The 23,503-nt window shown below is 45.5% G+C and overlaps 1 protein-coding gene across 1 annotated transcript in view; it reads left to right on the top strand.

The window, feature by feature from the left end:
* LOC311000213 (nck-associated protein 5-like) overlaps positions 1-23,503 on the top strand; it is a gene marked incomplete at its 5' end in the record, with an annotated part of 121,476 nt that overhangs the window by 74,814 nt on the left and 23,159 nt on the right. The window contains 6 exons of the mRNA XM_083990866.1: positions 266-399; positions 12,895-12,985; positions 16,524-16,709; positions 19,358-19,426; positions 21,019-21,057; positions 21,249-21,368. Coding sequence (XP_083846992.1) covers positions 266-399; positions 12,895-12,985; positions 16,524-16,709; positions 19,358-19,426; positions 21,019-21,057; positions 21,249-21,368 — 639 coding nt within the window. The remainder of the gene's footprint in view (positions 1-265; positions 400-12,894; positions 12,986-16,523; positions 16,710-19,357; positions 19,427-21,018; positions 21,058-21,248; positions 21,369-23,503) is intronic.

Genomic DNA, 23,503 nt, shown 5'->3' with positions numbered 1-23,503 from the left:
TTGGTTTTAAGTTATTAGACAAAAGTTCTTTGTGCAGCTTTTATTGCCGATGGTTTTATGATCTTAAAGTTGAAATATTCTGTTTTCATTCTCAAGGTCAGGGTCAGAGGTCAGGGTCAGCAGCAACATGACATCATGACAGCTGTCACGGTCTCAAGGAGCATAAATATGGCATATGACTTAGGGATGATGAGGTTGATCTTTTGAGCCGTCAAAGCCGCAAGCCCAAGAGAGATCATCACTCTCGTTTTTTTTGTGTCCGCAGCGAGAAAAGCTGATCCACGAGCTAGAGGAAGAGCGACGCCTGCGACTGGAGAGCGAGAAGCGTCTCCGGGAAGTGACGGAGGAGTCCGAGCTGGGACGGGCGCAGATGGTTTCACTGCAGCAACAATTCTCCAGGTAAAAGACATTGGATATTATCATTTTCTTCCTAAATTCATTGCGGTTGCCAGGTTTGATCAGCCCATCTGTTTGTGTACAGTTAAGATTTTGACGGAAATGATGCAATTACATAATTTCATATATTTTACTGAAGAAATGTGAATTCACATATAAGACAACTTGAAAATACTAATATTTCACAAAGAAATAGTTTTGAGACACTAATATGAAAGATGTGAGTAAACTTCACAGCATTGGACGTCCAAAGGCCTGCTAGAATGAAAAATCAAGATCAGAAGTGGATTTAATTAAAACAACTTGGAACAAACTTGGAATAATAAATTGTGGCTAAATCAAACAGGTTGTTCCAGCTGCTACACATCTTAGTGAAAGTCATTGATTTTTCTGAGCAATTTCCTGCAATCAGCACAAAAACCCCCTGCAAAATCGATATCACGTCCCCACTGCTTCTTCTATTTCTTCATTTCTCTGGCCTGGCCGTTTTTTTTTTACCTGTGCATTATTTCTCTCGGCCGCTTGACCTTGTCATCAGCAGACAGATGAGGGTGATAGGTTCCCTCAGCTGCATGTGGAAGAAGTGCAGTTATACCGTTGAAACAAGGCTCTTGTCATAACTTAACATCCATTTTCGCGAAACTCGTCCTCCAACTCACAGCCGCTGAGGTGTGACGGCAAATCAAGAGTCGGAGCTGAGTTGATGCTGTAATTAGGCGATAGGCATTCAGTACTTTTCTTATGCAAAAAAAAAAAAAGAGGATTTCACATTGCCTGCTTATCTTCTCATTAAGTTGGTGGAGAAAATCCTGTACGTTTTTAATGGTCCCAGTGTTATAGTGCAGATGAGGGCAGAGTCGCCGCCAGGGGAAGAATAAAATATTTAAGAGCCATTCCAAAGATTTATCACATATTTAAAATGTTCCATTGTTGCCTCTGAATTAAGCTCGACGGAGTTTCTCACTTATGTTCGACTGTCTCACATCGATTTTAGAAAAGCAAAACCCACAATTGCATTTGGGCAGTTTACACCTTAGAGCTGCTGGATGCAGCTTAGCAGGAGTTAAGCACCTTGCTCAAGGGTCCTTTAGTCTCACTTTGTCGCATTTTTAGTCCATTTTCATTTGTTTTGAATGTTAGTATCTCTCATACAGACATGGCATTGAATATTATAGTGCATAGAGAGGTATAGCATAACTTTCTGTGCAGTCTCAGGTGCATAAATCACCAAATCCTGCATAAACTTGTCTGAATCAATTCTATATTCCACCATGCCTTGTGTTGGAGTGCAGGATCAGACATAACATCACCCGGTTTGACCTTTTTATGTTCTCCACATACATTGCCAGGAAAATGTGAAGCTATGCGGGGAGATACAGCAGAGTGAGCCTCTTAAAGGGGGGGGGGGGGGGGGGGGGGGGGCAGATGTAGCGGTGAATTAGTAAAGGAGCCATATGAGAGTCAGGATGTCTTGCAGCCAGAGCAAGAGAAAGTGCTGCAATTCTATTAGGAGGGAAATATATAAAGCTTATCCCTGATTGGGTCCTGCATAGGTCCCTACAGAGACAGATGAATTTGTCGCCGTGGCAGAGGTCGCGCAGATGGATGGTTCTCATTGGGTGCCAGACGGGTTCCTCCGCAGCGCTCATTGTCATCATACTGGATTGCTGTAATTTCCTGCGCAGTGGCTCCGCGGCTCTCCGGTGGGAACGCCGAGGTTCAGCCGCTTTTTTTCCCTCCTCTTCCTCCACAAGCCGCGCAGATATCTCTCTCTCCCCCCTCCACCTCCACTTCCACCTCCACACAAACACGCTAACAGGATTTCAGACTCACTGTCAAAGTCTTAATCTTTGTGTAAGCATTGCTGAGCGCTTATCTGAATGTGAATGAGCGAGTCGCACCGGGGCCAGCCCTCTGTGCAAGCTGCCAATGTGTATGTGTGTGTGTGTGTATGTGTATGTGTGTGTGTGTGTGTGTGTGTGTGTGTGTGTGTGTGTGTGTGTGTGTGTGTGTGGAGTGTGTTTACTCGTACCTGGCCCTTCAGTGGATTAACATTCTTCCATGGCAGCCAATAATCAGTGGCGCCGTGCCCCGGTGGCAGATGGGACATCAGTGTGGTCACTTTAATTAGCGACTTACAAGCCAGTGAAAGAAAAAAAACAACAAGATAACTCGGTCACCAGGCTACCGACAAGTGTCTTCCCCTGGACCTTTGCCCCGCATGCGTCTGCTGTTTTCCAGTTATTGGCTTACAGGTCGCATGCGCACAGCTTCACATGCGTGTGCTTGCTCCCTGACGACGAGCATCGGCCTCTCCTCCCGGCGAGACCTCCATCCATATCTCCCGATTGATTTAGGCTCGTTATTTGTTGCCGCATTAGGGGAATAGAAACCTCAGTTCATCAATGTGTCTTCCCAGATAACACCAGCAAATCATGTTAAGTGGACGTCCAATCTTTTTAAATAGACTGGAATCTGTTTGACCCTCAGGCAACAATTGATTTGCGTATTGCTAATTAATTGAGGTTGTGCTCGGAATCGGGAAGATGGGAGTGAAATCAGGGCTGAAAACGGGGCGTATCAATCGGAATGATAAAAGCCAGCCAGCAATGTTATAGCTAAGATATCAAACATTATGCAAATGAGCGCTTTAAATGGATTTTTTCCCCCAAACTCTGCCAAAAATAGAGTCAGATTTAGCTAAACGCCTTTCTTTGCGGAGCTCGCTCGCTCGCTCGCTTTTTATGATTTGTCGCACCGGCAGACAAGAGGTGTTGTGTGATGAAACGAGACAAAAAAGGTAATGAGATGCTTGTTAGAGTTGCACTTTACAGTATCACACACACGAGAACAAACAGGCGTATCCACGGCGAAGCAGGAAAGATCAGACGGCTGCTCCTGGAGCCAGACGCACTCTGGGGATTCTCAGCTTCTTACAGCCTTTGTTTGTGTGTGTATATGTGTGTGTGTTATGTGTGTGTGTGTGTGCCCAGTAACTCTTACTTACACTTTTTTTGGCAAGGCTTGAATGTAAGGCAGAAATCTCCTAAAAGTGGAACAGCAAGCTTTTCTCTTCTGCTTTCACCTACACAAAAAAAAAAAAAAAAAATCAAAAAGTTCAATTTGCCTGTTTTCACGGCTGAGATCAGAAAGTCTACATTCCTCAAGTGACTGACTGACCACACACACCCTCCCCCCACCAGTTGGGCTCTTAGCTGGGTGTGGGTCACATGCCCGGCCCCCTCCTGACTTGGGTCAACCCCCCCCCACCCCGAAGGCTTCACCACCACTAGCGAGGCCTGCCGTCATTAAACTGCTGCGGATTAGTGGGAGACTCCAGCCTCCTCGGCCCAAAGCCCCCCATATGGGCAAGACATTTAAAAGGAGAAGGATGGATGGATGCATGGGGAGGAGGGGTCGCCAGGAGCAACACTTCTTCATGAATGAAATAACGCAGAGTGCATTTGGATAACGAACCCACAAGGAAGATCCCCGCCCCTTCCCACTCAGGACAGGATGACCTCAGGATGATGAAGATGAGGGAGGCAGTTTCCAGGTAACCACCAGAAGTGCAAGTGGCGCTTTGACTTTGACTCAAGACCGACCGGACCGACTTGACTTTTCTCCCGCCTTTCACTGCGTTTTCGCTGTTTGCTCGGTCTCGCTCGGCTGTTATGTGTTTTGTTTTGCTTTCCATGCTCATCCTCTTAAAGACTTTATTGTAGTGGTTCCTCCGCCCGTGGTGGAGATTAGACGCTTCTAGAAAGGGAAAAGGAGAGGCCTTTTGTTGATTGCTGTTTCCCAGTCTGCTCACACGCTCCGGTATCTTCGTCCTACTTCCTTATCCTCCGACTTGTTGTTTGCTGCTTTTTGTTCTCCCCGTAAACCGGTTTTCCTTGGATGTAAATATCACCTGGCCTCTGTATCACCGCAGTCATTGTCACCCAGAACACACGTCGTGCGCTCATCTGCACAACCGCGGGGGCGTTTCCATGCCGACCCAGCAGTCCGCTTGACTTTGAGTCATGGCCGCCTGGAAGGCCCTCTTCGTGGCAGGACGTGGGAGACTTACGGCTGGACTAACAACAACAACAGCCGCCGACGACTGCCGCCTGCAGATTTATGGCTCCGCAGCGTATTCTTTTCTGCACATTACTCAGAACATGTGTGTGTATACCATGCGCGCATATGTGTGTGTGTGTGTGTGTGTGTGTGTGAGGCAGGATGATGTAAACAGGCAGGAATGGCAGCACTTTTCAAGTCTGGACGTGTTGTTTGGACAGTCACGCTCAGGTTGAGATCCTGCCACGGTCCGCAGAGTAAAGTTTCAGAACTGGAGTTTGCATCCATGTGTGTGTGTGTGTGTGTGTGTGTATGCATTCATGTGCTACTCTCATTACCAGCGCGCTTACAGCTGGACCGGCAAACGGCTAATACACTCTGAGAGGGAAGCTGAGTGATTGCACTCTGTTTGCAGATCAATGCCCTCTCTTCTAATCATCCAAGCATCCAGCCACACCTGGCCCGAGTGTTTTAATTTGGCGGACCCCCGGCAGCTGCAGGGTTTTAGCCAGATGAATCAGGCCCCTGTTCAAGACGACACATCTGGGGTCATTAACAGGGGATGGAGGGGGGTCAGTCTTTTGAAGTCACTTCCTTGCTCCTGCTCGACGGGGACAAGGACTGTTAAATAGATAATAGGTGTCTGGACTATTTTGGGAGCACCTCGTATTTAGATTTATTGGTCCATTCCAGCCCTGCTCTTTAACTCCCAAATTTGAGCCTCAAATTACATCTGATTGGACTTAATTTGGCTTATTCTCCTCCATCACTCGCTTCAGTATCAATCATCCTTTTTTTTTTTTCATCTTTTATTTTTCTCCAGAGCACACGATCCCCTCACTCTCCGAGCACCACGCTGAGCCGCCGTGTCAAAGTGCAGCCCGTTTACTTGCTTGTAACTCTGTCGGACAATCACAAACACACACACACACCAAACACTCTACAACTCTGGCCTTGGATTAAACATGCCGGTTATGATGTTTAAAGGCGTTCTGAAAGAGGTCAGATTACAAGCTTTTCCGCGGAAGTAGGGCATCCGTCCACGCGTCACGAGAGCTCTCTCTCCGGCTCGTGATGCTGGTGCTTCACAGATTGTTGCCCGAAGCCAAACAGCATGTAATTCAAACTGACCTCATGGCCGCAGTATAGATTTGATTGTCTGGCAGCTGCTCTGCCTGACACATATACGCAGGGGCGGCTCTTATGTATGCTACATGTGTTGCGTTTTACAAAGTGAATCTTGAACGATAACAGGACGTTTAAACCGAAAATATCTTCCACTCACTTCTGCTCACCACTTCGAGGTCCCTGTTGCCACCACAGAAGTGAAAATTGAACCCTGTTTGCTGTAGTAGTGAGCAATTATTTATCAGACATGGTCGGGGGTCCCAATTAGTCTTTTCTGTCTAAAGGGAACAGAGCAGATTTTGCTGCTTGTTTAAAACGCTTCGACACTCTATTCCTTCAACCTTTATTGCACCGAAGACAGAGACAGAAGCAGTGTCAGAGTAAAATCAAAGCATCATCCTCCCCCCCAGCTCTGTCTCCGTCCTGACCCGGCTCCTACTCGACCCCTCTCAGCTCCCAAATGGCCCATCTTAGCAGGAAATGCAGCTCCCGGTGTAAAGTAATGGACTCCAGGCTGTCATCGTGACTGAGGCTCCCCCACTGGGATGTCTTCCTCTTGTCTCCGTCTCACATGTGGGACGCACATGCCCCGGATCGCGTTTTTTTTTGCGGGGAGAGAGACGACTCCCGGTGACACGCTCTTGAGGATTCAATGGCTTCCTCATTGCTAACTGCTTCCTTTGGCCAGAGGTGAACGGCTCGTCGTGACTTTGCAACTCTAAATCCTTCCAAATGTAGCGTGGAAGAACCCAAATCTGGTTCCCGCCATAGGTCCTTTTTTAATTTACACCCCTTACAGAGCAGTCCTCAGTCACGGCCTCTCGGCTCTTGCTGCAGGGGTAATCATGTTTGGTGGTTTCAATGCATTTCTAACATATAGGTATAATATATAGGTATAAAAACAAAACCTAAGTATCTATATGAATCATTTAAGTGCCAAAGAATTCTTCTTTTCACAGCAGTTGGTCAACACATGAAGGAATGAAATATGACTGTTAGAAAATACTAAATGCTCCCCTCTTGATCTCTTTTTCTCCGGCATGTGTGTCTTGTTGATAAGGTTAAAAGGTCGCTGGCGAGAGTCAGCGGTCGCAAGGGTGAGGACCTTTGTAATGCTACCCCGTTGTAACATGCATGACTGATGTGCACGACTTTTACAGCTCCGGACCGTCCTCCAGGCTCCAAACCGGACCAAACCTCTCACCCAAAAGTGTCCAGTTAAGTTCCAGGGAGTTTGTTCCTCTCACTCATTTAGGTCACGACTAAGAAAAAGGGTCTCCTTGCATGTTTTCCCGCAAAACAGCTCTAAGAGGATAAGAGTGGCTTAGCGTCGGGTTAAGCCAGGCAATCACCCGGTGGGCGCACAAAAGTGATTTTCTGGAAAGGAGTCTGAGAAGAAGAATGGAATAATTTTGTGCCAAAATGGACAGTTTTGCTGAGGCGCACCGAGGTCCGATAAGGCGATTGTAGCCATCGATGCAGCAGTCACGCAAGGGCCCCCGATGGCCTCGATTCGGCAGCACAACCAGGTGATTGTTCTCCCTATCATTTCAGCAGCAATAGGATTTTCCAATTGTTCACCGGTCAAATCTGATTAAGGGGTCTCGGTCAACCTGAGCCCCTGACAGCGCTGATAAAGTGAGAGTGTGAGCAGAGACAGACGGAGAGAAGCAGAAACATCTCCACTTATTTCTGCTCTTTTTCTCTTCATTTAGGAGCTCAGAGCTTCTCTCTTGTTGAGAGGTTCGTTTTATTTTGTTTCTTTTTCTGTGGCTGAAGCTTAAACAAGTCATCAAGGGTGTTAGGATCTTATCCTTATTTTCAATTTGCCGTGGGAAAATCAGTGAATCATTGAAGGATTTTTTTTATTTTTAATTCAGTTGGTACTTACTACGCCGCTGCCAATGAACACCGGCAGCACAGACACCCAACCGTGCAGCAGCTCCCGCTCGGTCCGAGCTGTGAAAACACGTGGGCGGCCACTGGCAAGGAGATCGGCGACCGAAATAAACGTGCATCCAAAAACTGCGTTAATGAAAAGCGCCACACGCAGAGCAAGAACCGCCGAGAACAACAAGCTGGAAATGTGAGACGGCACGCGGGGGGGAGATCTCTGATCACACAGCGACTGTCCTGGCATTTGCACGGAAAGTGTTGATTTTAGTGAAGCCAAAAGCCTCTTAAGCACCAACACGAGTGCATGCACACACAAACGTAGCCACACATGCACTCGCTGGCCGGCAAAACAGGGGGGGATCCTTGTCCTTGTCCTTAGGCGCGCTTCATCTCGACAAACCCATCCCTGATTCCCCCGTCTGATCCGAGACTAACGGCCTGCTTGCCTCTCAGCGGGGGGGCCCTTCTCCTTTGGAGAGGGCTTAACATGGGACATATGGGAAAGTCTTTGCCTGCCAGATCACTGTCTTTGCACAGGGCCAGTGTGGGATAATGACACGCCGGAGACACGGCAAGTAGAAAATGAGAACAGAAGATCCGCTGTCAGGACCGGCTGGGTGACCCGGGCCGCAGGAGCCGACCGCGCCGTCGGCCGATTGAGCGAAAAGCACTCAGGCTTATGTGATGACTGCATGGCCTATTTTAGCCTAGAGACCCACATTTCAGCGCTAGTGTCTGGGTCACATTATAGAGCTGTGAGAGCGGAGAGCACTCGGATGTCTCTGCATATGGAGCTCAGGGACGTCTGCACGGTTTTTCTGGCGCTTTTCAGGAAAAACGGCGGCGTTAAAAATGGAGAGAAAGTCAAGATGGGGTGAGTTTTTCAGCAAACATTGTTAGTTTGTTGAGTCTTTTCATAGTTTTCTGGTCTGTGAAGGAATTTATCATTGAAATCTCAAGAGCAGTTTCAGTGAATAGGAATACATCCTTGGTTTTGATGTCACTGTGACTTCTGACGGTTAAATCATTAAGAAGAAGGTAGCAGCATGTGACAACACGCAGCATTTCACCTTTTATTGTGTCCTGAATGATGATGCGCCGCTTTTGTTCACCTCTACGGTTCACTGCCATATCAAAGCCGGAGGCAGCATGTGTGTGTTCTCCGTATGCGTGTGTGTGTGTGTGTGTGTGTGTGCATGTTTCGCGACAAGGAGAGCGGAGTGATGGCCTGGAGATCATCAGACCTCTGATGAAAATTGATTGGACCCTTAATTGTATTTCCCGGACTGCTGACGAATGCAGGATTTGAAATTCAGGCCGCGCGGCGTGAGGGTCAGGAAAAGTCAGAATTTGCTTTCATCTCCACATACGCCCCCTTCAAAACACACACACACGTCGCACGCACACACACACATTTGCCCGTCCTTCCCTCTCTCCTTCCCTCTCAGATTGTTTTCAGTGGCTTGTTGGTGAGCTCTTTGAGATTAATCACACTCACACAGAGCAAGGCTGTTTTTCTATGTAAAGTAATGCTCCGTCATCTGAGTTATATTCCATCCATCATCCCCATTTAGCTCACTCGCTTTCACATGTAAATAGGTTTTAGGCAGCTGGATTTATGGTAATGACAAATGACACTGTTTGTTTTAACGGCTTGTTTGCTGGACGTTTCTCCTGCTCTCTGCTTTTTTTTTTTTTTCTTTTTTTTTTTTTTTTTACCTTAATGCACTTTCCTGTGCTTTTGAAACCACATTACCTCATAATTCTCTCTCTCTAATGACCTGTTAGTGACTTGATTGAAAATAAATGCGTCAAAAGTTGATGCAGTTTATAGTTGGTGCAAGATTTACAGTGATTACTCAGAGGTAACTTTCCAAGGCCATTCGTATTTGTGTTTTTGCACCTCATGATTTTCCCAGTGAAAATAAGATAATAACAGCAGCTCAGGCAGAATCTCGTATTCAGGAGGGAAAAAGCAAACTCCACAGCCGAGCTGAAAACGTTATATTCGCAGGCGTTTGTTGTTGTTGATGTTTTGTGAAAAGGCCTCAAAGATTGGCCAGTGGTCGTACCGCAATGAAAGAGATTAAAGAGAGAGGTAAATACAGTTTTATATATATATTAAAAAAAAAAAAGTTAGAATGAATTTCACTGTGTTTCTGTCCAGGTTAAGTATAGCAGACCCCTCAGCACCAGTGAACTTCAAAGTCCTTCATTGCTGTGCTGCTGCCGTCGGCGCTCAGAAGTCTGTCCGGCCGAGATGCCACACGTCTGTGACAGGCGCGCTTTGAAATGAAAGCGATATGGAAAGCGAGGCAGCTCCGCGTGTCAGTTTAGAAACACAAAGGGTCTCTTTCAGGTGTGCAGGAATGCCACGGACCCCTCAAAAACAGGAGCACTCAAACCAGACCCCACCTTCCTCCTCCTCCTGCTGCCACGGCACAGAGAGGCAGGCCGGCCGAGGCATCAAAGTGTTTCTTACCATAACTGTCACTTAGTAATGCGAGGGTCACTGAGGTCTCGCCAGTAACACAGAGCATGCTGGGAAGTTTGCCTGGAAGTTATACAAAAACAAAACGCTGATATCATTCATTTGATTTTCCATCGATTGCTTGGAGGGCTTATCTGGCACATGTTTTTATGCGAGCGGCATCAGAATAATTTGGAGTCCATCTGGTGGCTTGCCTAATGATATTTCCACCGTTTCTCATTTCAGGTTTAATTTTAAAACTCCCACGTTTACAAATTTATCCCGCATCTACCTCACTTCACTTGTGTTGCTGCATTTTCAGCAACGGGAGAGCAATTTGTGATGTTTCGAAACTGTCCCTCCAGGGCACAGAGCAACAGTGCACCATTAAAACTTTGAATGTTTAATATCCCCATATTTTCACGGAGATATTTCAGTTTCTTTTAGTTAAGTCTCAAAGATCATAGTCTTCCTCTTCCCTCATCTTCCAGTCACCATCTGTATTGGATCAAGAAATAGATTCAGAACTTAAGACTCTAAAATCTTTATTATTGTGCAGTGGACAGAATATTTTTTATCCAGATTACCAGTGGAGTGTCTGAGGATTGTGGAAATCCTTTTCAAAATCCTTATGGAAATACCCGTCTACGTGTCATGATAATACACAAGGGACACAGTGGCTCTCACTGCAGGTGGTCACCTGCCCAAATCCCCCCCTTTCATCCAAGAACTACCACTCCGAGTTGCCATGCTGCTCATGTCTGTCTGCTCGGTCCTTGACCTGGTGTCAGCATCTCCGGACTCCAAATCTGTCTATAGGATGTGCTGATTAAGGGCAGCATTTAAAGCAGGAAGTGGAGCAATCTGCCACCAGCTCTGCCCGCCTGCCCGCCCGCCTGCAGCCATGCCTGCCTCCCCGACTGTTCATTCAGCGGCTATACATGTAGCAGCCTGATTACAGGCGGCTTTATGGCTCAGCCAGGACAGATGGTGCGGCTAGCGCCGTGTGCTCATTCTCACCCGCTGCCAGAGCCAATCACCACCAGGAAATAATGATATAATAAAGCTTGTATGAAACATATGCACGCCACAGTTTGGTATGAATATGCAGTACGACACTGAGAAATGTGTTGTGTATTGGAACACATATATTTTTGGGATTAGAGATATCGTATTATATTTTAAATAAAGTTTTTCATTTTACTGTTGAACAGAATCATTCCCTTTGTTATGGATTATAGTAATGGGATATAGAGAGTTAATAATTGAGCCTCAGAGATGCTGGTCAGGCAGATTTACAGAGCACAGAGCCAGGCTAGCTGTTTCCCTCTGTTTCCAGTCTTTATGCTAAGCTAAGCTAAACGGCTGCAGGCCACAGCTCTTTATTGAGTGCACAGGCACGAGAGCAGAGTTGGCTTTCATCAAGTTAATGGCGCTAATTGCTCCTCAGTGTAATGCAGGACTTGCAGCAGTTGGTTAAACTCGTGCTTTATGTGATTCATGTGTTTTTGTATTGGACTGACAAGTAGCAGCAGGCCTCCTGTCACACACGAGTTGCGAGTCAAAGAGGTGACGGCCCTCACGAACTGTTTGTAACCAACCATTAGTCCACATCATGTGAGTCCTTTAGTTTAGCTTTGCTGTGAAGGAGTGTCGTTGAATTCAGATGTTTCCCACCTGACAGCGTCAAAGCTGCTGGTTTTTTAACAATAGCCGGCTGTCGCTGCCCGTCCACCGCTGCTCCTGAATGTCACTTTTATCTTATCGTTTCCGTGTACATGATCCCAGCTGGCTCCCAGATCATCTCACAAAGCTTATCTGCTGCTGTGCTAGTCTTTTTTTTATTTATTTTTTATTTTTTATACAGAATCCGAAAGTGAATCCATGTAGGGTCGAAGTTCACCCTGTAGCTGGAGGGATAAAGATGGCATGTGGGTCTTATTCAGATGGAAATAGGCAGAGCCATTTTCACATGCACTCTCTAGCACCTGTTTTGCATGCAGCTTGCAGCGTTAGCAGCACAAAATAGAAGCACAGATTGTTTTGAGCAGACCCCGGTCTTGAAGGTCAAGGTCATCCGCTCGGTGTTTGCTGCTGTGATTGCACTTAATTCAAGCCATCAGCAGACACAGGCGCGCTGCCGTGCGCGTACAAAACGCCCACAAAATCGTACACAGTAAGTTAGTTAAGTACTATGTTTGCACATTTTGTACTCGGTCGAGTCATTTTGGACTTGAAGCTGTTCCCAACATGGTGAACTGAGCAGAAGTTGGGATTCAGTCCAGAAAAATACCACTCATCCATCTTGCGTCCCTGGCATAGATTCAGACCCATTCTCTTTTCATGTTCACTCTGGGCACCATTTGTGTGTGTGTTTGTGTGTGCATGCTTATGGAAAGTATAAAAAAAAACACAATTGAAGGAAGCAATGATCCGTTTCAAACAAACATTTCATAAAATAGCAAAACCACCTGAAAACAGATCCCATTTCAGATGTTTACAGTGGTACCTTTGAGTCTGTGTATGGTTATTGATGCTGCTGACGGCTCTGGATTCTCAGCATTTAAGATATTTAAAAGCTGCATCGCTCACAGAATGAATCACACTTTTCTAAAGGGGATTTAATGGAAAAAAATGTTTGAATGTTGGCAATAGTGTTTCTCCACCTTGAGGAGCAGCATGCTCTACAGAAACCCAGACCACTTCAAGAGAGAATGCCCCTTTTATTCACTCTAGCTTTCACTTCATTATCTGAGGACCATCAGAAGGAGAATTTAAAATATTACAGTGTTATGCAAGCTAATGATGAGTGTTCATGGGGGTGTAGAAGGCAAAAATGCCAAATGTTAACATCAAAATATCTGCAAAAATCTAAAATCCATGTGTCACACTGTATTTTGATGCGATGTGTAACTCAACACGCTGACGTCTTCTGTGTGCAGGATGGAAGAGACGGTGCGGTCGCTGCTGCAGAACCAGGGCGTCCTGGAGCAGACTGCCGTGGACACAGTGGACATCATGAAGGCCTACAAGGTAAAACACCACGTCCAATCACAGACTCTTATTTATTCACCAGTTATCAGTTATGAAGAATATCCTGGTTTAAAGGGATAGTTCAACATTTTGGCAAACTGGCCCATTGCCATAATCCCTATAGTTTTAGGAGTAGGTTCGTTACCTTTATTTGTTGGTGCAAGCTATTTTTACAACAGCGGAGCAGAGCCGCGAGCTGCTCAGAGCTACGCTACGGAGGCTCATGGGATTTCTTGGTTTTCCTCATCAAACTCATCAAATACACAATCCAACAACTCCACAACGCTCTGGTGGACAAGTTGTGAGCTGCACATTCACCACGCTATGAGATAATAACACAACGTTACCAGACAGAGTTGTTTTCGAGGTAAATTCATGCAAAACTGCTGATGCACGTTGCTGTCGGGGGAAGTTTTTCAGCAAGCAGTCTCTGTATTTCCCTCTAAAACAACTCTGCCTGGTAACGTTCTGTTATTATCTCATAGCGTGGTGAATGTGCAGGTCACAACTTGTCCACCAGAGCGTTTTGGAGCTGTTGAATTGTGTATTCGATGACCACAGTGTTGAATGAAGGCAGACTGAGCTAAGGGGATGGCGTTCACCACTCACTGTGTTACATAAGAGAAATAGCCGCTGGAACTAAGCAGAGGCAGTGAGGATAAGAAACATTGTGCACCTCTGAAGCACGGGGTCGCACCTCACAGTTTGGAGCCCGACATGTTTACAGCGGTGTTGCAAAGCTGAAATGCCGCTGCCTCGGTGTGATGTTATCCACTCACCTGCCTGAGAGCAGTAACCATAGAGAGAGAGAGGTTGTTTTGCTTCAAACCTAATGTGCTGCCTTTATGTGATGTTTCTTTTTTTTCCCTCAGAATAATGCCTCTTCAAGTATTTATCCAGCAACTTTATGTCTCTCAAGGAGCATGAGATAACTACAGTGTCCTTAAAGCAGCCACCACTTTATTGTGTTTAACATCCAGCAGCTGAAACAAGAGCAGAATGCCTCCAGGGAACAGAGGGAAAGGGCAGCACTAGAACAGTGTGTGTGCAATACCAAGTGTCGTTATAATGACTACATACCTTCATCACCGTCAACAAAAGAGAGAAATACAAGCAAGAAAAAACAGTCTTGCATACAAATTGAATTAATGAACTTCTTTCTTATATCCAAGGTTGCATCCTTTATGATTTTCCCTATTACTAAACACTTTTAATTGTTCAGTCCGTAAAATGTCACTGCCTCCATGTCTGTAGGCTTTTGTTTTTGAAGCACTTGACTGGATGCACTGATTTAATATCTGACCATTAATTTCATGTGGATCAGCTCGAGTATTAATTATCTTCTAATTTATAAGAATTAAAGCAGATAAATAGATTCACATCAAATAAAACTTTCTAGTTTCTGCATTTTGTCTTGAGTGAAAGTTGCTGAAACTCTGATTTAAAATTACATTTAGTTAAATAATTGCAGGAGGTGAGATGGTTTCAGTGTCTTGTCCTTCACATGGATGTACACTTTTCACACATACATTGATGAGCAGTGAATGGACGTGTCGGGAGGCATACTGTACAGTAAACCTTGTGTTTATTCCCAGCTCCGTTCCTACGCAGCGAGGTGCTCCAGACACGCCTGTATTCTGTGTATTCAGCAGACCGACTCAATAACTTGAAAGGGCAGCGTGAGGGACAAGGTTCCCTCCCCTCTCCCACTCCAGACTCTCTCCGTGGAGATTATTACTGAGCCCTTTAACGCCGTCTGATGAGCAGCCTCTCAAAGCAAACTGCAGCCTTTACTGGCAAACAAAGGCAAACTAAGAAAACCGTGACTATAAAGTATTGCCTCAGAACAATTGTCTGATGGAATCAAGCAAGATTGAAAACCTAATATATGTTTAGAGGAGATTGGATCAAGCTGAAAACAAAGCGCTGTGAAGGACATGATTTCCAGTTCTTATTTGGAGAAAGAAAGAAGCAGCTTCTTCTCTGCAGCTTTTGGATTTATAAAAAGCAGAGCTGCAGCCATCCATCAGCGCCGCTCACCTGCACATTAACCACGGGTATCTGCAAGTTTGACAATTATCTTTCAGAGCTCAGGCAGCAGTGAAAGATGTAACGCACGCGCACGGTGATAAATCACAGTCCAACCGGTGAATACCTGTGAAGAAAAGCAACAGTTGCTTCATTCAAACTCCAGCTCTGTAGGTGCGGCTCAATATTGTGCGACTGCGATTGTAAGTCCAGCTGGAAGAAATGACAGGTTTTAATATTTCTCTAATTGAAATTTAATGGATATTTAAGGGGATGAGCAATCACTTTAGTCCGGATAAATCTTTTACCGCACTTGTTTTAATTAAAACTTGCAGTTAATCTATTTAGAGCTGCGACTAATGGCTTTTTTCATCATCGATTTATCTCTCAGTTATTTTTTATGATGAATTGTCGAGGGTAGGGACCCCATGAGGAGGTCGCGATATAAATCTGTGAGGTCACGAGATGATCAATTGGGCAAAGAATAAGATATTGTTCTGCTACTTAAGTTTAAATCTTATCTCTATGTGTTTTTTTTTGCTGTTTCCTGTTTGTTAGTCAAACGGTTCATGTTTTTTCAAGACCCCCAAGAGCAGAAAACCACTCAACTGCTGAAGACACACAGACAGGCCAAGATGCCTCCAGGCAGATACTGTTTCATTTCAACAACACCGGCCAAACTGGACTTTGAAATGCCATAAAAATATCATGAGCTCACAGATAAATATCTTCTTTTTCTTTGATCAACAGTTCAAAAAGCACATCTATAAATATACTGTATTAATTCAGCAACTAGTTATATCATGTGTAGTTGTTTATTTAATAAAATAGTGTGACTATCCTGTTGCCATGACCTTTTTTTCATGGTGGGTAGAAGCTCAGTGAGGAAGATCCCTCGCAAATAGATGAATCATCTCTCTAGTGTGAGAGAAAGATCGCCGTCTTTTCTTGTTGCAGTTCGGTGCTGTAGCCAGAACCAGCCTAATTAGTAGCCAGTTATTACCAGTATTAATTATGGCAGATGCCAGATAGCCCAAAAAAAACAACAAAAAAAACACAAGAGACAGAGCGATATCTGGCAAAGACACTGAGAGAGAGGGCAAAAAGTGAGGCTGAGGATCTCCGTAACACAGACAAGAGGAGAGCCCCAAGGTCGCTGCCACTCTTCGGAAAACAAGTGAAACATGATTAGGGATTAGGGGATGTTTTGGAGCTCTGTTGTCGAAGCTGCCTCCCTGTTGTCCCATCTGCCCATCTGATACTCTCCCCTTCTCCCTTCTCCCTTCTCCACGTCTTCCACTTTCTCCTTCCCTCTAATTTCTGCCTTTCACGGCTCCTCACCCATTTTTCATTTAGCCTGGAAACATTTGTCATACCTCTCTTTTCAACGCTTTCTTCCCATCTGCTCAGGTTTTCTCATGCCAAATTTCTCCTTCCTTTTCTTCTGCTAGTTGTGTTTTTTTTTTTTCTTTCCTCCCTCTAACCTCGTCTGGTTGTCTGTGTTTGTCAGGATAAACTCTCAGAGGAAGTGCAGAAGCGGCACGACGACGGCCCCGAAGAGAACGGCTCCCTGCCGGCGTCTCGAGTGGAGCTGGACCCGGAGCTTCTGCTGCTGAACGCTGATCCTGACGCCGGCCAAGCAGAAGAAGACAAAGACAAAACCAAGCTCCTTCTGGAGCGCCTGAAGGCCCTGGAGGTAACCACTTCACCACCACCGCTCTCGTCTTTCTTTTCCTTTCTCTCCACCTCTACCTTCCTCCTGCTTGCTCCGTCTTTATTCCCTCATCCTTCCTTCCTTTGCATCCACACTTTCCAGCCACCCCTGGCTATATCCTTTGTGGCCGAGCCCGTCTGCCAGTTGTCAGAGTCCTTGCTCGGCTGTGTGTCTGAAAGCATGACAGCTCATCAAATTCTCCAGTCCTGTTCATTTGGAGAGCACAGTCATCCTGAGAGAGCCACTGCAGGGGCCCGCGGCTCCGCTCCAGCTTCCGTTTGTTTTCCTCTGCGCTCGGGGATTTAAGCTGCACTCCACCAGCAGCCTCCAGCAGCAGCCGAGGCGGGAGCGCAGCCACACTTATGTACTGATTGTTTTTTTTTTTTCTCACTCAAGCCACTGGACACACACCTCTCACATCTCTTTAATTAAAGGACTTAATTAAATCTGGCCTCCAGTCCTACTCACTCCTTCCTACATGGCTCCATGTGGCTTCTTCTTCTTCATCAGTGTTGGACATGTTACTTAAGTATTAAAAGTAATCATTTTATTTATTGTGTTACTTTTTTAAATAAAATGTCAAATTACTTAGACTTGCCCCCCTAACCTCCTGTTTATCTGGAACTGACCAACTCACTCATTATTCCTCCGCACAGGCAGTTAGTTCCAGATAAATGCCTTTTTTCCTACTAGTGAAAAACTGGATGGAAAAAAAGTGTCTATAAAAAACACTTAAATGGGTGTATTTTATATTGTGACAGGACTTCCTAGGTCAAGTAACGGTAACGGCACTATAATGGGGGAAACAGTAACTTTTTGGATTAGTTGTTACTTAAAAAAAGTAGCACCGTTAGTAATGCCGTTATTCCCATCACTGTTCTTCGTGAAGACAGTTTCTGCATCTCAGAAATAACACTGCATTAATTCAAACTGTTTGCAAGCTTTCTGTGCACAAACACATACAGAAAGAAAGAATAAAGAACAGGAGAAAACACACCCTAATCACAGTAAAGTGGCAGATAATTGCCTGTTGCTCCTCAGCTGTAAGTTATCTTCGCAGCCTGGCAGGAAGTATGGTTAACCTGTCCTGGTAATCCATCGGATGGAGCGCATTACCTAAACATTACATTTTAAATGGCTTTATCAAAAGTTATCTGCCATTTTATTCCCTTCCGCCGCGCAGGTGATGGATGCACCGCCAGCTAAAGCGGCGAAAACAAGGCCGGGGTAATACATCACCGCCTCGCCGCCGTGCATAAATTGCAGTGACACTAAGTAAGCACTGCCCGCTGCTCATTTCTGCAGCTCCAACGATGCTGTTCATTAGGCTGGCCGGCACGCACCGCAGTCTGCAGCCGGAGCTCAAAATGAGTATGTCCAGATTTTGTGAGGAATGACCGATGACATGAATCCACGGAGGAGCATTTACAAAAATGCAACAGGAAGAGTCTCACTTATAGTTAGATAAACAGAGAACATGTTGTAAAATAAGAACCCTAAATATCAGTTTCTATGTTCAGTCTATGTTTATCGCCATCCCATATCAGTGTGTTACATTTTCCCATGTGCACCTGCAGCCAGAAATAATCCCTCTGCACCGTTTCAGTGCACACACTTAAATGCCACACGCGTGTCTTCCTGTATACGACCTGTATGTGTGCGGTTCTGTATCAAAAGATCAACAAATTGTTCACTGCCCTGCATGAGCCGTGAGTCCAGATGACATTGGAGTTCTTGTATCAGCATTTACAGGCAGTGTTGTCGCTTCACAATAAAAAATAAAGCCGCAATGAAATTCATAACAGCGCTGACATAACGGTGCGCCACTCGAATTGCATCCCGTTACTATCGACTGGAGATTTAGATAATGCTTCATCTTATCCTTGAGTTGGACGAGAGGACTCTTGTGTAGATGTGCTGCTGACTGAGTTGTTTTTTAGAAAGTGATCATTTCTATTTAACGTTGCAGGAATAAAGAAGAGATTTCAGGGATTTACAAACGAAGGGAACCCCATCGTATTTAATCTCCTGAAAAGAGATCTCATTCACAAACCAACACATTAGAAACAACAAGCGTTCTTTAATTACATCTGCACCCAAAGACTATGTCCTGGGCTTCCAGGCTTTAATTAGAAAGCGTTTCTTCCTCAATGCTATAATTGGGATGTTTTGCTTTGTAATTATGTTTCTCATGGTTACATCGAAAGAAGGGCAGAGGGCGAGGGAAGCGGGGTCGGCTGACAGCTCCTAATACGGCGCCTATTCCTGACAAATTGGAACCACCCAGAGATCAATAGAGCACCGCCTCACTGCTTGGCAAGCAGGGGAGATATCCTTATTAGGTCCAAACTCCAAATGGCTCGCTGCCGGCCCAAAGTTCAGCATCATAACTTCCGTCCCCTTGACCTTTTTCCTCCGTGGTTCTTTCTAAATCCTTTATCGCCGATTCCAGGCTCGGCGTTGACATATGACCTTTGCGAGGCGAGTCTCCACTTAGCCGCAGCTCTGCTTGATTGCAGCCTCTGTCTCCATCGCTGTTGGTTTGTTGTATCAAATGTAAGCAAAGTCCCTGTGAGGTTTGTGCTGTATTGGCATTGAATGTGTTTGTGTGTGTTTGTGTGTGTTTGCAGGAGCGGAATTCCACCTTGGCCTCGGAGAACGAGAACCAGAGGGAGCAGTATGAGCGCTGCCTGGACGAGGTGAGTCCCGTCTCTTCTACCGAGGTGCAACAAGACTCCACAGGTGTTTTGCCAACCTTGAGAAGTCCACAAGTGTTTATTGAATTTCTTTCCGACAGGATGCGCGGCGTCGTGCGGCTTAAGATTAAGGTTTTTAATGAGGTCCTGCACAGCACATCGAGTTTCTCACAGGTTGCCAATTTACTTGAACCGTGGCTGGAGGGGCGCGGGGGTGAATTGTTGATATTAATAATTAATTTGGGAAAACATAATTTTCTGTCTCTTCTAATAAAGAGGAAAGTGCTGCAGTTGCCCTCAGCTAAACGTGATCATGAACTCCCTGGAGTCTCAGATTTGTAAAGAAAACGTGTTGTTTTTTTAGATTATTATTCACAGTTCAGGGATCTTTCATGTCAAAAGACGAGAAGATGTGTTTTGTTCAGCATCACACCTAAACCTCGCTGGTCAAAACATCTTTATTGTTCTCACTATTTGTGCTCAGTTTTACTTTTCCAATAAGCAGACAGAACAGCGCGAGCTGGTCGACATCCTTCACCCGATGTGAACATAACAATACCACTCCTGTGCCCTCTGGTTATTTATGAGAGTGTGATAAGTGCTGTTCAGGGGAGACACACACACGAGGAGACTAAACCAAGCCCTGGTGCTGATTCACAGCAGGATGGGAGGGGATAGGGGAGGGAATGAAGTACGTCCAGCAGGGGACAAGTTGCTCTATTTGTCCTGGAACTGAGCAGACCTGCTGAAGGGGATGAAAGAGGAAAGGGGGGAGAGAAAGAAGGAAGAAAATTGGAAATGACTAATAAGAAAGAAAGAGAGGAAAGGGATTGTTGTAGAATTGGCATCGACAAATTCAGCCCTCGTTTCCTTTCTGCCTCCCTGCTCTCACTCAGATGGCTCAGCTTTGATGTGTTTACTTGTCAACTGTTTTCCTGTGTGGTTGACTTTTGTGGAAGGAAGGCCTGGTAATGATGCTGTTTTAACGATGGAAGCTGTGTGTGTCCCTCTAATGACTGCACAGAGCTGCGGTAGAAAAGCTAGTTTGCTTTGTAACAGAAGGGATGTTTATTTATTTATTTTTTATGTCAGACCAGCTGTCTGTCTAAATGTTAGTGTGTGGGCAAGCTCCTTTTTAGCCTAATTACTTCTACGAAAGTCATACAGTTCAAACTCGATGTCGCAGACCATTAGAGCCTGGGTTTGTTTGATCACTCTGGGTTTTTTTTTTTTGCAAAAGGCAGATCAGTAACTCACAGTTCCAGATGCAGGGCTCATTTCACCACATCTACTCCCAGCTCTCCTCATTCAATAAAGCCAGAGCGAGCGCACTCAAAAGAGCCGATGTGGCTTCACACGGTATTAATGAGCAATCAATGAGAAGTAATCCGAGCTGCTCCTCCGTCGGGCGTCGCGGTCTGAGACCGAGGCCCCGGCACTTAGACCGGCCGCCACGGCAACCGGCCGCTGTCGATACCTCCATCAGGAAGTGAGAGTTGAATAGTGAAAAAGACAATTGTTTGTTTATGTGTGTGTGTGTCGACAGGAGACTCATTACATTCAATAACGCCTTCTCTTCTTTCTCTCTGTTTAAGGTTGCCAATCAAGTCGTGCAGGCGCTGCTCACCCAGAAGGTATGTCTCTTCATTTCCATGGAAACCATTTCAGCAACTTTATCCTTACTAATCGATTGGCTGGGTGTGTTTTCTTAAGTTGCAGCACATTGAGCTCTCAGGGCCACCGTAGTTACAACAACAAGGACAGTTAGACAGAGTTGTCAACACATAGTGACCGGTCTCTTTTTGTGTGTTTTCTCCTGACTCAGGATCTGAGAGAGGAATGTCTGAAGCTGCGGACCAGAGTCTTCGACCTGGAGCAGCAGAACCGGGCGCTGAGCGTTTTGTTCCAGCAGAGGATCAAACCTGCGTCAGACCTGCTCCTCCAGGTACCGTACGCTGCCCACACAGATGTTTCACCCCCCCCCCCCCCCCCTTTTTTTTAAGTTTCACTGCAGAAGCTGTGGAAGCGGGAGAATTAGTGTAGGTGAAGGTGTTTAGTCAGAACGGTGCCGAGAGGAGAGAGATCCACTGACTCAAACTGAACCAGACCCTGCAAAGCTCTGGGTTTTTGTTTTTTTTCATGTCTGCTCTGCCCACTGTTGTAAACCTGCCTCCCCTGCACTCGCTTCGCTTTGCAAATGAAGCAGCGGCTCCTCCAACCGAGCATTTGATGTTGTTTTTCATCTGGCTTGCTATTAAAATGTTCTCCTCTGATATTCTTAGTGTGTTTCGAAGCGGAGATAAAGAAAGTGCTGCTGGTCTTAAAGCACAAATCCCTTGTAGACGTTAAGGTTTATCAAGCATCTTGGTTCAGTCCGAGTGTGCATATTTGATGTTTTTATAGTTTCAAGTAGAGGATTCATGCATGCACCGAGGATCCTGTAGGTGCACTGGGGTGTGAATGAAGCTCCTTAAAACCAGCTCTTTGCAGCGCTTGAACTATAATCTTCTGGGATGATTTGCTACCCTCTCATCCTCCAGAACACAGAAGATGTGAACCGGCGACTATCCAGTCTATCAGACAACTATCAGACAGTGATCACTGTAGTTAACTTCTCCTCTAAACCCACATTCTCTCATCTGAAGTGGCTCAGTTCATCTGCCTGGTCCTCCGGAAAACACCAATTTACTCTTTAAGTGTCCGCGTCAGCTTGAGTTTTCAAGGTGCAGCTGCAGAAACAGTTCAAACCTGCAGCCGTGAGCTTCTCCCATCCATCCATCCATCCATCCATCCAAAGACTGTGATAGAGCATTGCAGAACAAAAGAGTCAGCATGGAAAGTAGGATTTCGCATAATTGTGGAAATCGCCACAGGGCCCCTCACTGACAATATGAAAATAGCAAGCCGCCACTAAAAAAGAAGGAAAATGAGCCATCAGTCCACCCAGAGGAGATGAGAAGACAGAAATGGGGATGAAAAGAGAGGAGGCAAGCAAGGGTAGATAAGCGGGGAAGGACGGCACGCTGAAAATGGAGAAAGATGAGAGAGCGTCGGCGCCGAGTGCCGGTAAGGAGGTCGAGGTGAAAAACTAAGAGCCAAATAAGAAGTGGCAGAAACGGAGTCAATGGAATTAGAAAAAAAACAGGAAAGAGAGCTATAACACAGCTCTGGGTGTGTTGTAGAGCTCTCTGTCAGTTTCAGCTACTTCCAATGTCATTATTGGACAAACTGGAACATCGTCAAATGAAATTGCGAGATAAAAGCTTGAAGGGGGATATTGATGATTCCACCGAGGGCGGGGTGCTATCTAGTCAGAGAAGTGAACTATAAGGCACGAAGACATATGATAGAGCTGTATCTTATTGGCATTCAGCTGAGACTTAAGGTGTTTTTTTCCCCCATCAATGGTGATTCAGCTGAAAAGAAACCAGCGCTGGATTATACTATGTCAGCTGCTGATGTGTATGTGTGAGGCTTGTCAAAAGGAAATAAATCTCTTAATGTGGCAGAAGTAAAGGTAGTGAGTGTGGTGTGGACTGGAGCTCTGGGGATGTGTGCGTGCATGTCGGTTTTTCCCACCAGAAAATGATTTGCCTGCCCGCCCGTTATTTGGTAGTGGCATTTTCTCCATCAGCTGGTGATTCAGTGTGAGAATTAATCATCATGTGATCACGCCGCTCCAGTCTTGTGTGGGAGAGCTGCGAGAAAAAACACATTTACTGTACCCACATCACAGGAACTGGATGCATCTATCCAGGTCTTGATGCTAAGCTAAACTAGCTGCAGCTACAGTACATATTGATTGCATATTATGTATCAAATTCTGTATCTATTTCTTTTAAGCTGATTGAAAATTTAAAAATGACCAGACTGAGTTTCATTTTGTTGTTTTTTTGTTTTTTTGCTTCTTGAGCCTGAAGCTCAGAGAGTATTAATCACCACTATGAGTCTATTATTTCCCATCAAGCTCTGGACCTTTTGCTTATCAGTAATTAAACGTTCTCTCGTTCCCCTGTGGGCATCTTGAGTTCCTCTGATAAAGAACCGCAGCGCGCTTGATGGTAACTGCGCCACCCGAGC

This window comes from Trachurus trachurus, assembly GCF_905171665.1.
Source record: "Trachurus trachurus genome assembly, chromosome: 2".
Taxonomy (NCBI): domain Eukaryota; kingdom Metazoa; phylum Chordata; class Actinopteri; order Carangiformes; family Carangidae; genus Trachurus; species Trachurus trachurus.
This window is presented reverse-complemented; position numbering and strand designations above follow the sequence as displayed.